The sequence below is a fragment of the Misgurnus anguillicaudatus genome, chromosome 10 (genome assembly GCF_027580225.2).
Source record: "Misgurnus anguillicaudatus chromosome 10, ASM2758022v2, whole genome shotgun sequence".
NCBI classification, from domain to species: domain Eukaryota; kingdom Metazoa; phylum Chordata; class Actinopteri; order Cypriniformes; family Cobitidae; genus Misgurnus; species Misgurnus anguillicaudatus.
This window is the reverse complement of record NC_073346.2, coordinates 27,269,032-27,284,782: the sequence shown is the minus strand read 5'-3', so window position 1 is coordinate 27,284,782 and position 15,751 is coordinate 27,269,032. Positions and strand designations below refer to the sequence as shown.

At 34.7% G+C, this 15,751-nt stretch overlaps 1 protein-coding gene across 2 annotated transcripts; it reads right to left on the bottom strand.

Annotated features, from left to right (window-relative positions):
- Positions 1–1,827: 1,827 nt before the first annotated feature.
- Positions 1,828–15,493, bottom strand: cnr2 (cannabinoid receptor 2). 2 transcript variants are annotated; one of them, XM_055210482.2, is made up of 4 exons: positions 14,651–15,493; positions 12,212–12,298; positions 10,755–10,845; positions 1,828–3,678 (listed from the first exon to the last, which is right to left on the bottom strand). In XM_055210482.2, exons 3-4 carry the CDS (start codon positions 10,828–10,830, stop codon positions 2,630–2,632), a joined length of 1,125 nt encoding a protein of 374 aa, XP_055066457.2. In that variant the 5' UTR covers positions 10,831–10,845; positions 12,212–12,298; positions 14,651–15,493; the 3' UTR covers positions 1,828–2,629. The 2 variants fall into 2 exon arrangements, with proteins under 2 accessions (XP_055066457.2, XP_073728381.1); XM_073872280.1 differs by lacking the exon at positions 14,651–15,493 and having other exon boundaries at positions 12,212–12,488.
- Positions 15,494–15,751: the final 258 nt, after the last annotated feature.

Sequence of the window (15,751 nt, the reverse complement as noted above, 5' to 3'; positions counted from 1 at the left end):
ATGAAAATATGACGGATTTCTATGTTGAATAGTTACTAAGCAACCATCCACGTGTACGCGGCGCAAAGTACCGTGCATTAATTTAAGTCACATTTAAAATATTTGTATACTTTAAAAGTGAGACTGCTAACAGTTGTACGCGTCCCAACCAGTGTTTGGAGGTTTGTATTAAAGCCCTTTCAGTTTCCAGTGAAGTGTTATTACAAATCATAACGATTAATAAAAGTGAAATTTACTTACTTTAGGTTTATGTTTGCCATTGTTTAGCTTAACTTCTTGCTAACAGGCATCTTGCATCGACTTTATATGCAAGCTGTAACTTATTTGACTAGAAAATAACTATATATTTTAATTAAAAACGTACTTTTTAAAGATTATTATACGTAGAGATCGTTTTAGGTAAACACATAACATAAAAATATGATGTAATTTTTTTTTTTTTTTCATTACAATCTTTTCTACAATGAACTACTGTAGCATTATTGACTCTTTCTTAACTGCATATATAAATCATAAAATCTATTATTCTTTCTTAACTTTATACTTGTAATTCTTCAATGATGACCTAGTAGGCTTAGTTAATAATTTATAATGTTATGAAAAATACAATAATCCAAAAATGAGACAATTTTTTCTTAATTTGGCCACAACTTTCTCTGTGTTTTAGCAAATGTAATGATTTTTAGTGACAAATCTTATATTTACACATATTTTAAGAAAATGCTTTGAAATATTTCAAAAACTCAACAATATACCATGGGCAAATTTACTAACCAGAAATTAAGCTCTGTATTTTGCACACGCCTACTAAAGGGTTAATGGTGCCACATCAAAAGTAAAAATGACAAATTTTACCTCTTTGCAAAAGGAAAAACCACCAACAATCAATAATGCATGATTATATGGTGTCATGGGTTTGCAATCAAAAACATTGTTAAAGGGGCCATGGCATGAAAATCTGGCTTTTTCCATGTTTAAGTGCTATAATTGGGTCCCCAGTGCTTCTATCAACCTAGAAAATGTGAAAAAGATCAACCCAGTAACTTAGTTTTAGTAAACCATTCTCTACAAGCATATGAAAAAATAGGTAGTTGAAATTTGGCTCTCCTTATGATGTCATAAGGAGCTCTTATTATAATAATATTGCCCCTTAATCTGCACTGTACAACCACAGCACTGCCATTTAGTGCAGAGAAAAGCACAATTGAGTTTTAATTGCAAAAAACCACCATCATTGTGATCAGTGTTTGAATTTCATCAGCTCATTTGCATTTTAAAGGACACACCCAAAACGGCACATTTTTGAACATACCTACAAAGTGGCAATTTTAACATGCTATAGGAAATTATTTATATGGTATTTTGAGCTAAAACTTCACATATGTGCTCTTGTGACACCAAAGATTTATTTGACATGTTAAAAATGTCTTGTGCCATGGCCCCTTTAAAATAGAAGTCAATGGGGCAAAAAATGGCCACAAACCATAAATGAGGGAGAAAAAAATAAAATCTGATGCTGCACAAAAACTAAAAATGCATCAAAGCTAATGTTTTTACTAATCTTTGGCATGCCCAAGACTGTGAAAAAGGTGAAAAAAGTCCACAATCACTTTTGATATTGAAAATCAGTCATTTTGTGTTTTTTTCCCCCTCAAATCAGTGACATCACTTATAAACTTGGCTATTAAAGAGTTAAAATCATGAAATTTTTGTAAACATTTGGTAGTTTTGATCAGTACTGAGGTCGACTAATAGATTTATGCAAAAAGTTTGAAAAAAATATTCATCTGATACATTTTACCCGAAATAGTGAATTTAAACAATGCACAAGGGTTAAATGATTGTTTCATTGAATTTGTTGAAAACCAAACAATTGCTTAGCTTTATTTAGAGCTTAAAGCAAAACATACAATAATGCAGAATATCTTTAGTTAAAACTGTTTTACATCAACTACTAAACAATTTGCATTCTTTAACTCTTGACTCCTTGCAATGTTTAATAGGCCTATTTTTATAATGTATTGTTGTCTTCCTAATAGTAAAAAAAATAAAAGAAGAACAGTGAAGCCAGAAAGTGATGACAAGATTGCAGTATCACAATACTTAAAGTATAATCTATCAAGAAATTTAAGTTTTTGTTAGTGGTCATCGTTAAAGCTGTAGGTATTTTGTTTCACAATGTAAACTACTTACATTTTGGCAAAGGTGTTTTTACGCTTGTTTCACAACATGGTAGCTGATGAGTTCAGCTGTTTTGAATCTGTTAGGTCATTTAAGCCCACAGTTCATCTAAGTTCATCTCAACATATGCACAGACCTATTACATGTTTATTTAAACAAAATATCTAGCATTTTTATTATTAATGACAGAATCCAAACACATACAGCGCTTACAAAACATACATACATAAAATAAAAATTTCAAGGCATCTACTTCAGTTTATAAACAAACCAACCTCTCCCCTATAGGTTTAGGATGTAAATAATATAATAGATGACAGAAGTCTTTATTGTGTTACATATTGCTTACCTTATTGCTATAGAAAAACATTGTGGTCAACATTAAATACAATGTTAACATATTTTACATATTATAAACAAAAAACACAAATCATCACATAACTCATAATCATAACTGCCTGTCTACACTCTCAGAAACAGTTTCTTGGTTGCTTTGGTCAGGTGTCTGATCCTTGTTCCTTCTGGAAAGCCCAAAGTCATTTTCCAACATACGTTCCCTCCATGCCTTGCAACATCCCAGCAATGCTAATAGTTCTCGCCTCAAGTCTCGGCATCGCAGGGCGTACAGGAGTGGGTTTACAGATGAGTTCACCAGACATAGTGTGCTACAGAAAGCAAACATTCGCTGCTGTTTAGTTGTAAGGGTCACCGAGACGTCTACCATCATAAAGGAGAGGACTGGTAGCCAACACACTGCGAGTATTAAGAAGATTATACCAAAGGTCCGTGCAAGGTGTATGTCCATGCGTATCTTAGCTTGTCCTTTGAAACTCTGTCTCCCCAGCTGAGATCCACCCATTGCTGTAACATGCCGATTTGCTTTCCACAGAATAAGGGCATAAGCCACCGTGATGAAAAAGAGCACCGCGAATTGCAGGCCCGTCCAACAGGCCAGGTAGTGGCGATCAACATAAGGGAAAATACGAGAGCAAGGAGGGTCCAACAAGGTTGGGCACCTCCAACCAATCAATGGCAGAAAGGAAATGAGAATTGTCAGACACCATAAAAACAAAATAGCCAGAATGGCCCTTGTGCGTGTGAGTAGCACTTTGTAATTGGAGGCCTGGTAGATGCAGAGATAGCGATCTAACGCTGTCAGCAACAGGCTTCCCACAGAGCCCGTGAATGCCATTGTAACACCTCCCAGCTTAAACAGAAACATATTAGGGCCATCATCACGATTATAAAGATGGAAATCTAGAAAACTGATGGTAAAGAAACAGCTAGCAAAGGTGTCGGCCAGTGCCAAGCTGCTGATGAACAGGTACGTTGGACGCCTTCGCAGAGTTGCAGAACTGGCTATGACCCCCAGGACCAGAACATTCTCCAAGAAAGTCACAGGGCCAGCAAGGAAACAGATTACACCGATACCTTCCTTCTCCCGGTCAGTCAGGACCATGTAGCACTTCAAACTGTTGCAAACTGTTAAGTTTTCACCTGCAACAGTTATGGATTGAGATTAGCAACATTATATGATTATATTAGGGCTGCGAAACGATTAATCGCGACTAATCGTTTGCAGAATACAAGTTTTTGTTTACATCATCATATATGTGTGTGTACTGTGTATAATAATTATGTATATAAATGCGCACACATGTATAATTCTGAGAAAAAATAAATGAATATATTTATTTATAAATTATATATAACTGTTAATATAAATTAAATTAATATAAAGTATATAAATTAAATATTTATTTATAATATAATATATTATAAATTATACAGTCATGGCCAAAAGTGTTGGCCCCCTTGCTAAATATGAGCAAAAAAATGCTATAATAATAATCTATAGTGTTACTTCTTTTAAAAGACAATTTAGGGGGGGGGGTTACATTATGAAATAAATGTTTTTCTCTAATACACACTGGTCACAATTATTGGCACCCTTTTATTTAATCCTCTTTGCCACTTTTATTTGCAAGGATGTCTGATTGGCAGGTGATCTTAGATTATTACTCCCTACAATTTTTTCCAGACCCTTTAAATGTTCATGCTCTACTCCAGTGGTTGCCAGGGCCCCCAGGGGGGGCGCGAGATAGTGCCAGGGGGGCCCCAGTTTTATGGCATTTTATAAATAATTTATCATGAATTCTGCATTCAAAAAAAAAAAAAGATTCAGAAATGACACATTAAAATTGTGTTCAATTAATTTAAAATATCACATTAAGAGCAAATATAGCTGCAAGCAGCGATACCGGGGTCAAGCCAAACATGGCAAAAAATTATTCATACGTGATGACTGTCATGATTTAAGATCTAAGTTTGCATTAGTTTTATGAAAAAATAGCAATTTTTTGTATCTTGAGACCACTAGGTGGCGCGGTGCAGAAACAATAGATGGTGCCTCAGGTCATGACTGTGATGACACATACCAAATTTAGTGTAAATACGATAAAGCAATACAGAGATATAGCCTTAAATGACTTGACCACTAGGGGGCACTAACCAAACAATAAATTGTGACTCAGGTCTTGATTGTGATGACACCCACCAAATTTGGTGTAAATACAATAAAGAGATGCAGAGATATAGCCTTAAATGACTTGACCACTAGGGGGCACTAACCAAACAATAAATTGTGACTCAGGTCTTGATTGTGATGACACCCACCAAATTTGGTGTAAATACAATAAAGAGATGCAGAAATATAGCCTTAAATGACTTGACCACTAGGGGGCACTGACCAAAAAATAAATTGTGACTCAGGTCTTGATTGTGATGACACCCACCAAATTTGGTGTAAATACGATAAAGAGATGCAGAGATATAGCTTCAAATCTCTTGACCACTAGGGGGCACCGAAAAGTTTACAAGTCCTCCCAGAACATGTAGGTAATGAACCATACCAAGTTTCATAACAATACACAGTTGCGTTTCTGAAATACTTGAACTTAAAGAAAAATTCAAAATGGCCGACACACAAAATGGCCGACCAAAAACCATGTGGTATCGTTTGACTCTGCATGCCTCACGAAATCTAACAAGACCAGTCTCATAATTTTACATTCAAATTTGCAGTAGTTATAAGCAAAAATAGACATTTTTTATATCTCGTGACCAGTAGGGGGCAGTGTGACGAAATGGTGCATGCACCCTCAGGTCATCACTGTTATGACATATACCAAGTCTCATATTAATACGCAAAAGTTTTGCGAAGATACAGGCTCAAACACATTTTGGCGTGCTCGCCCTCGCATTCTTTGATGCGTTATAGGACAACGGATAGGTCTACCGAAAATCTTTTGATAACTTTTTGTCTAGAGTGTCTCTAGATGATGCATACCAAAAATCAAGCCAATCACACGAGCGCTCTAGGAGGAGTTCGAAAAAGTAGGTGTTCAATATAATTCAAAATGGCCGACAGGAAGTAGGTTTGACTCAGACATATTTTATACCGTCGGACTCAGCATGAGCCAAGGAATCAATTGAGTGAAGTCTTATGTCATAGTGGCAATTTAATCAAATGATATAAAGATTTTAAACAATTTATTTACATATCCTGACCACTAGGTGGCGCCGTCCTAAAGATTTATAGGTGCGCTCAGAACATGTCACCGATGAACCATGCCAAATTTCGTAGCGATACGCCATTCGGTTTGTGAAATACTGAACTTAATGAGAAAATTCAAAATGGCCGACACCCAAAATGGCCGACCGAAAATGGTTTGGTATCGTTTGACTCGGCATGCCTCAAGGAATCTAACAAGACCTCCTTCATGATTTTAGACTCAAGTTTGAAGTAGTTATAAGCGAAAATAGGCATTTTTCGAATCTCGTGACCACTAGGTGGCGCTGTGACGAAACGTTGCAGGCACCCTCAGGTCATGACTGTTATGACATATACCAAGTTTCGTGTCGATACAATAAAGTTTTGCGAAGATACGGCCTCACGTCCGTTTTGGCGTTCTCGCCTTCATATATGTTGTCAATTTATATGAGAACGCATTGGTCTATCAAAAAGCTTTTGATAACTTTTTGTCTTGGGTGTCTCTAGATGCTACATACCAAAGGACATGCAAATCGGACAAACGGTCTAGGAGGAGTTCGAAAAAGTAGGTTTTACGAAAAATTCAAAATGGCGGAAAGATGTGCATGACACAAATGACATCAATGTGTGCAATTGAATCATCATGAGCCAAAGATTCAGAGGAAACAAGAATTTAGTTTCTAGGACTCACGGGCCAGAAGTTATAAGCATGAACATAAGTGGATTTTTGGACTGTTGGTGGCGCTAGAGGGTTTGAGTCAGACACACCAATGTTGCTATAGTAACTTCTTAGACTGTCCTCTACATGTGTGCCAAATTACATAACTTTCCTACGTACGGTTCTATGGGCTGCCATTGACTTCAATGGAGGAAGAAGGAAGAAGAATAATAATAAGAAAACTAACAGATACAATAGGTGTCTACGCCACTTCGTGGCTTGACCCCTAATAAGTAATTAGTCTAACACAAAATGAATATATATAATTTATTGATTTCTTTTTAATTGCGTTAACACAATTAGTTTGAGTTTGTGTTCTGGAAAAAGAATTTCCCAGCATGCTTTGCATGCAACTGGTTTTGGAGAGAATTTTTTTTAATTAAGTGTTATTTTATGCATTTTTAGGTAAAGAGAAAGACTTCACTGAAAAAAATGATTCATTGAATTTACTCAATTTTTTAAGGTAAGTGGTTGCAATCAATTTATTTAAGCTACATCTAAACAAAAGTTTTATATTTCATTTTACTTTACTAATCTTTTTTGTTTAAATGTAGCTTAAATAAATTGATTGCAACCACTTACCTTAAAAAATTGAGTAAATTCAATGAATAATTTTTTTTAGTGATAGTGTTTAATGTCATTTATCTTATTGATTTAGAAGCGTTTGTGTTACATTTTTTAAAATTGTTTGGTTACCATCGTGCAGAAGAGTGGCGCTTGTGGTTAGGTTGTGGATGTGACGTATTTCTCTCAATGAGCACTGTTAATGCCTGTTTGGAGATCAGTCTCTTCTCACATGCTCATCCAAAGTATCATGTGTTATTTTCATTAGCATGCTAATGCTTATGCTAATTAGTATGATATAAAAACGTTTTATATAAAATAACAGAATTGAGTTAGTCAGAGTACACTACATTGAGTTATTCTAACTACGCTAAATCGAGTTATTCAGACTACACTAATTTGAGTTAATGCAACTAATTTCCTTTAAATTGAGTTGGACTAACTCAATATATTTTTATTGTGTAAAGCAGTTTTTATGAGTTAGGGGTACACATTCATATTGGATGGAAATCCTTCCCACAATTTTATTGAGTTAATCTAATGAATCATTTTTTTGAGTGTGTGTAATTAAACATATAAAAATAAGGCTTACCAAAAGCACTACTTTTTAGTATAATTAGATATGTGTTTTAGTAAAATGTTGAGTTTTATTTTCTTTGGGAGGCCGCAAAGGAATGCACCGTACACAAGGGGGGCCGCCCGCTGAAAAAGTTTGAGAACCACTGCTCTACTCTTCAGTTCGGTCCAGTCATTTTATGTATGGTTTAGGTCAGGGAGCTGGGATGGCTTGTGACCCATTTTTGTTGATTTTGATGCAGTGGCGGCCAGTGACTTCTTTTTTCGAGGGCGCCCGATGCGAAGTTCGCCACAACATGTTTGTATGTAGCCCGTCATGTGTGTGGTTCGTAATTTCAAAATATGTGTTCGGCGCATCGAGCGATCATATGTGCATCACATGTCCTGTCAAAACAAGCGCCTGCTGCAGACGCGTCTAAAGGGTTTACGATAAAAGAGACGTGTGCGTTTGCCAGATACTCGCATAATCTCAATCGTAATCAGAGTTTACTGTTAAGGGAGTGTCTTGCGTGTATTTTGGGAACGTGAGCGTCTCTTTTCATAAACGGTTTAGACGCGGGTGCAGCGGCACTTATTTTGACAAAACACTTGATGCACATGGTTCACATGATGAAACAAACACATATTTTGAAAACACAAGCAACACACGACACTCTCGGAAGAGCAGTCACGAGCCGCCACTGTTTTGATGTTTGTTTTGAACAAATGTCTTGAAGAAAGATTTAATCACGACCCATTATAAGATTTCTAGCACAAGTCAGGTTTTGAATTTCTATGGTATTTGATATAATCAATGATGCAATGCATCTTAATGTCCAGATGTCCAGGACCTCTGTTACAAAATTAGGTTCAAAACAATTAGGGTCCGGTGGTATATTTAATTGTAGACATAGATTTGTAGCACTTTTTAATCTTTTTAAGCCATCGTGTTCCTGCTGCCAAAAAACCTCTTCTGTTTCATATGGCCGCAGAACCCAGTTCTGTTCAAAGTTCCAGTTTGGTAAATGAATATACTGGAGTTTGTTTTTTGCATGAGAGCAGAGGATTTCTTAAACTTTCCCAAAAAAACTTCCTTTTTTATTATTTTTAAAGCTTTCTAACCTCAAGATTTAACTGCTTTCTAAAGTTCTCTATCTGTGGTCCTTGGAGAGTCTTTTATTCTCCATGCTGAGCATTAAGATGATATAGACACACATCCTCTTTTTAAGGCAGATTTGCAACATCCATAGTCGATTAAAATTTTTTCATTATTTCCCTGATTGTGGAAATAGATGTTTTTATGGTTTAACTATTTCCTTAAAGCCACTTTCTATTCTGCGTAGCTCAACGATCTTTTGCTGCACATCAGAACTATTCTTTGGTTTTATCCACCGTGATGATTAAGGGGACTTGGGGCTTGTGTTACTTAATATTTATTCTCTTGTGAAACAGGAAGCCATGACTGGACAACATCATGTTTTGCTAAGACAATCACCATGGTTTGCTAAGAAAATCTTAAAGGTCACGTTCTTTCTGATCCCATTTTTAATGTTGCTATAATAGCATAAGTAATAGATGTAAAATGATAAAGCTCAAAGTTCACTGCCAGGAGATATATTTTCTTGAACAGAATTCGCATTTCAAAGCCTACAGTGAACGGCCGGTTTGGACTACAGCCCTCTACTTCCTGCTTTTATGACGTCAGTAGAACAGTTTTTTTGACTAAACTCCGCCCACAGGAATATGTCAGTCGCCAGCTAAGCTAACGGCAAGCTAAGCTGCTATTGAATCAAAACACACTAAACAAGCTACAAAACTCGATACGTATTTTCTGTAGGAGGGACTTCATAGAACAAGGTAGACATCAGCCCGTTTTGAGGACACTGAAAACAGCACTATACAGATAAGTAAATTGTGTGAAAAATACCGCTTTTTACACGTGAGCACATGTTATATTGTGCACTGAAAACACAATCAAAGCTTCAAAAACACAGAAAGAACGGGACCTTTATTATCAATGTTAATAGACTTCAGAGATATTTTACTCTAGTCTAGATTTTATATCATCCTTTAGCATTATTTCTAGACTTTAACCTAAATAGCGAAATTTTCAGACCCTGCCTGTGAAAACCAGCACAATCAAATTCTGAGAACGAGTATCAAAGTTTGATTTCAGCCATTAATTTCACTATGATTTTAATCTTAGTAATGGTCTTACTCGGTCAATATTAAAGATTTCAACAAGGTTATATTTTCACAGAATGTTCTTTTACTCCGCTTTTCTTAGGATGATTTTGATGTAGAAAACAGTAAATACAAAAATGACACTAGCTGGGTTTTCACAAGACCACAAAACCCAGCTGTAAAAAGTAGAAGTTGGATCAACTTAAAAAAAATTACTTCAATTGGTAACACCTTAAAGGGATAGTTCACCCAAAAATGAAAATTCTGTCATCTACCACCCTCATATTGTTACAAACCTGTATAAATTTCTTTGTTTTGATGAACACAAAGAAAGATATTTTGATAAATAAAATGTATACAGATTTGTAACAGCATGTAAGTGAGTAAATGATGACAGCATTCATTTTTGGGTGAACTATCCCTTTAAAATATTTTAACATTTTCAAAACGTTTCAAAATTTAGGTTGAAAAAAGTACATTTTTAGGCGTTACCAAATTAAGTAATTTTCTAAGTTTATCCAACTTTTACTTTTAACAGTGCATTCATTAAAGTATTTTTTTATTGAGATTTATACATCATTTGAAAGCTGATTTTTTAGATTTCCATTTATGTATGGTTTGTTATGATAGGACAATATTTGGCCGAGATACAACTATTTAAAAACCTGGAATCTGAGGGTGTAAACAAATAAAAAAAAATGTGTCCAAATGAAATCCTTAGCGACACATCTTACAAATGATTAATACATTTTGATAGATTTACGGTAGAACATTTTACAAAATATCTTCATGGAACATAAATCTTTACCTAATATCCTAATGATTTGGCATAAAAATAAATAATTTTGTCCCATATATATTTTTGGCTATTGCTACATACTTGTACTATTTATGGCTGGTTTTGTGGGACAGTGTCACATGTGAAAATAGAGTGACAAAACTTGACAGGCTGTATTTCTTCACAGAGTCAGACCACAAAAAGTCTAAGTGAAAAACTACCTGCTTTTGAAAGTGTAGTTTCATTTGAGTAAAGCAAAGTGGTTGCTTCGTGAGATTGTTCTGTTTGGCCCTCCATTTTAAACCAAATGATCTGTAAAAAAATATATAAAATTATTCACATTTCATTACATTCATAAAATTCACGAACCAATTGTTCCAACTTCCGTTCCAGCTTGCTTTGGACACTGTTTGTACACTGTACGATTTCACCAACAGGAAATAAGCAATGTTATACTTTTTCATTCAGATTATGTAGGCCAAATCAACATGGGCATCGTTTTAAAATAGTGAATTCTAAATTGGACATGATGAAGAGGGATAAAATACACACACAAAATTCATATAAAGTGAAACATGTCTCCAAGCAATATTTTTATTAGGCTAATGCATTCTATAAATAAAACCGCACATTATTCAGGCAACATGGCTTTGATTGGGAACAGAAGTGATCCGCCTGGCTCATATTGTCAATTTGTATAAGGTTTAAAGTGATAACTTGCATTATTATATAGTCATAAAGAGTTTATAAACATTTTTCACATTCTCATTACTTAAAAATGTATTAAATACTTTACACAACTCCTAAAGCTTTTCAATTAGCCTGTAGATATGGATATTGCCCTCTGCTGGCTCAAAGACCAAATAGGTTAAAGCAAAGGCGAGGATGGTTAAATTATCATTTAAAGCAGGGCTATATGTTGTTGTTTTTTATTTGCACATTATTACACCAAAACAGTATTTTTTAAATGCTTAGTCAGTGGTTCTCAAATTGGGGCGACATGTTGTCAGGGGGGTGCAAGATGCTGCTAGGGGAGCCCAGTTTTGTGACATTTAAAAAATAAAGTACATTAAGTTATTATCAATTCTGTGCAGTCTAATCTTAGAAAAATATAGCTACCAGCTACCAACCAACAGCAGTACATTAATTTAATATGCGCGAAAGGATGCACCCTACACAAGCACGTTGCAAAGTGTAAGAACCAAGGTGCCAAGTTACAAGTGCCAAGTGTTATTTATACAAACATAATACTGTAAACAATTCTTTTGCATAGTTTAATAAAATAGTTTTCTTCTACTTTCTAAAAACTACTTAAAAAAAAAAAATTATATCAATAAGTCACTTTTATTTAATAACTTGTTAACGTTGTTTCACTCTTTTTCAAGTGAAATGTAAGAACAGTCCTTAAATGGATAGTTTACCCAAAAATAAAAATTCTGTCATCATTTACTCACCCTCATGTTGTTACAAACCTGTATAAATGTATTTGTACTGATGAACACGAAGGAAGATATTTTAAGGAATGTTTGTACATAAACCAATCATGAGCCCCATTTACTAATAACATACATTTTACTTGTATTCAGTGATGTAAATTTCTCATTAAACAAGAAAAAAACAACTTCAAATGTCAGTTTTGGCATAGACTACGCTTTGAACAAATGAAGTGGTTTCCTACCTTCGTGTTTGTCCGTTGGTGGATTTTCACAGGAAACCAATATTGTTTCACTATCTTTCACAAATAAGATCTTTCTGCTTTCTTCTTCTGGTTACAACACCATATAACACACCCCCAATGAAAGAGAGAGAGAGAGAGGGAGTAAAAGAACCACAATACATTTAGCTTCCGTATCAAGTTGGTCTAGTCAGATAATATTATGTTAATCGTGATGTATTCACTCTAAATTCTGCTGGGTTATTTTCAACCCAATGTTGGGTAAATTTTAGACCAAACACATTGGGTTATAATAAATCAACCTATGCTGGGTTGTTGTTAACCATGAGTTATTAATTCAACATGTGTTTGTCCAATATTTACACAGCATTGAGTTCAAAATAACCCAGCTGAATTTACAGTGTTCATTCACATATTCACAAGTGGTGGTGTTTATAATCATTAATACACTAGACTGTAGAGATACAAGACATAGTTTACAAATCCAATGAAAAGTCACAATCCTTCATTTTCTGAGCATCACATTATAGCATCCAAAGAGGAATTTTGGTGTCATCATAAAATAGCAAATGAATATTAACCCTCATAAGCCCCGATTTTCCTGTATATGTTATAGTTCTGTGGGGGCAAAAATGACCCCAGAAATGAAAAGGGTGATTACAAAAAAAATATGTTATAGTTAGTTCTGTGGGGGTAAAAATGACCCCAGAAATTAAAAGAGTGATTACAAAAAAATATATAAATTTTTAATGATACAAATAATATACTATTATTTTAATTAATTAATTAATTAATTAATTAATTAATTAACTTGCCTGTAAAATATAAAATTGTTATGAACAATGCACATACATTATAATCTAAATTTGATTTAAATTGTTTTTAGATATTGATCTAGATGTAATGTATTGAATTCGGCCATCTGGTGTTTAGAAAAAAAGAAAAAAAGAATTACATTTTAGGAAATATCATTTCGACCAGCAGAGGGACATAGAGACCCATTTATTTCACTGGATGTGGACAACTGCTCACATCACTACTTTAGTGATACATTTTGTGAATTTATGTATATATAGACATTAGAAAGAACATTAAAAATAAATAATTTCAAATAGTAGAATTTTTGGTAGTTTTTGATGGATTTTGAAATCTTTGTTTTTACAAAATGCCACAGAAGTTTGACTGAATGTAAGTGTGTGTGTGTGCGTGCGTGTGTTTGAGCATGTATTTTCTATATTGCATTTGTGTTCTAGTAGCAGGCCTTCTTTTCTGTGTGGAAATTTTCAGATTTATTCTGGATGCATTGATTTTTTTGTTGTTTTTTTTACAAAAAAAGGGGGAAAAGGGATTTTTTGCAATTCCCAATCATTTTCAATTCATTTTTACCCCAGTACTATGGGCTTTTGGTAAATTTTTTTAAACATCTTTAGAACGACCGAATCAAGCCCAGGTTTTTTATATGAATATTGACAGATAGTCTAGAAAAGTCACAAAATCTTATTTCTCTGGAATGAAGGGAACCATGTTTTTTAACTAAAGAAAAGTGGCTTGGGGGTAAGATTGACCCCAAGGGACTTATAAGGGTTAAATGTTGAAAGTTTCTATCTTTGCCACAGCTTCTCATTTACTGATTCCAGCATTTACTGACCCATTTTACCAATTTACCTTATGTAATAAAGAATAGTGGAAAAATATGGTTACATGCACTGCCACTTAAACCTTATACATTTCTGTCCTTAGGAATACTTATTATAGCTTATTAAGCTAAAGACTTCATAATAACTCAATTTGCTTGCATTTATAAATAATGAATGCACAAATACACCGACAGACAGACAGAGACAGACAGATATTTAGTGTAGTTTTCTTTTTAATCAACAGGTGTCGCCTATCTATAGATCACTTATTTATCTGTGCTCACCTTGCAGAATCTGTAAGCCTATTTTTGAAAACATGACACATCATACAATTATGTTTACTGACCATGCAATATATATTTGTATAGAAAAGTATACAGTTTTTATTAACCCCTTGTGCACAGCTATCACAAAATACAACAATGTTCAAGGGTTAACACACAGCTATTAAAAAGCCTATTAAGTATTACATTTATGCTTTTGGCAGATACCTTTGTCCAAAGTGACTCACTTACAGTGAGATCAAGGTACATTAGTCTGTTCCCTGGAAACTAAACCATGCTTGGCACCATACTTTACCAGCTAAGCAACAAGCAGTAATCCAAAGAATCTATCTATTCAATACCTTTAGTGGCCCTGATTTTCAAATAAGAATTTTATATTTTAATGGAACAGTGTAGTGTTTTGTGTATTTTTACATTTATGACTATGTTTACGTAGATGTTTCTCTTCCAACATAGTCAAATTTGGTCATTTGACCTCTTTTCAAATCACATGACAGATAAAAGCCTCCCAGCTGACCTACTTTTAAAACTTGGCCAGGCCTCTGGAAACTTCAATCCAAGGTTAAAGAAGGTGTGTACTTCCGTCATCGTCACAGATTTTGAATAAACAGGCAGGCGAGCGATCTGTTATGCAACAGGTTTGTTTGTGGGACAATCAGAATAAATTACAACTAATAAGTGGATTTTAACATAATAAAATATTTACATTTCATGCACACGGAAATAAGTTATGTTTGACATAAAAAATACAAGTCAAGATCGGGCCTAAAGTTTGTATTTTAACAGCTGTTCAATTTACAGCACCATAAACAATCTTTGTAAAACACCAAATGGCCCATATGCCTCCGCTAAGCACTCACTGATTTACGAATATCCTGCTACCCTGAAATCACACCTTTGTCAGTAAATTCTGTAAAAAATAAAAACACCTTTTCCTCCCTTTGTCATTGATATAACACAGACTAGACACTTCACAGTTTGATCTACCTGTTGTTACATGCCAGCAGGTGGTGTGATACTTAAAAGGTGGTTTCGAAGAGGAATTCGGTACAGTCACACCTTTTAAACGACTATGCTAATGCATGCTAAGTCTAAATTACCGATTCAAACGGCTTTTACTACATGTTGAACTCTTAACAACATCTTGAATTAATCTTTATTCTCTTTTTTTGTCTCATATGATAATTTATAACAAAATCAGTGGTTTGCTTGAGTTGTATACACAAGATCTGCTTTGGCTAGTTATTTCTGGCCAACTGAAGGCTGATCGTGTTCTCATAGTAAAGCTGAGTTTATTTGGACATGTAACGTTAAAGGTATTAAAATGACCGTCGTTTGTTGTTCTATGTTCACATCGGGTTATAATGATGCTGTACTGCACACGCACAAGAGTGCTGTGTCTTTTGTTGATCACACCGATATTATACATTGGTACAATTCACAGTTCATATTTGGGGATGAAACCAACCGGAAAACATCATGTGACATCTTTTCTTTCAAAGATTACAGTAACGCGGAAAAACCAAAATTCCCCAAACACGTATAACAATACGTGACGCAGAAAGCGTGGCAACAGGCGTGTCAACAGCTCCTATTGGTCCGACGACAGCAATGCTGCCGGC

Excerpts from the sequence above, each read along its gene's own strand:
- cnr2 (XM_055210482.2), bottom strand. The coding sequence starts at position 10,830 with ATGGAGGGCCAAACAGAACAATCTCACGAAGCAACCACTTTGCTTTAC. Across the intron at positions 3,679-10,754 it reads AACTACACTTTCAAAAGCAG|GTGAAAACTTAACAGTTTGC; the intron begins GTAGTTTTTCAC and ends TAACTGTTGCAG.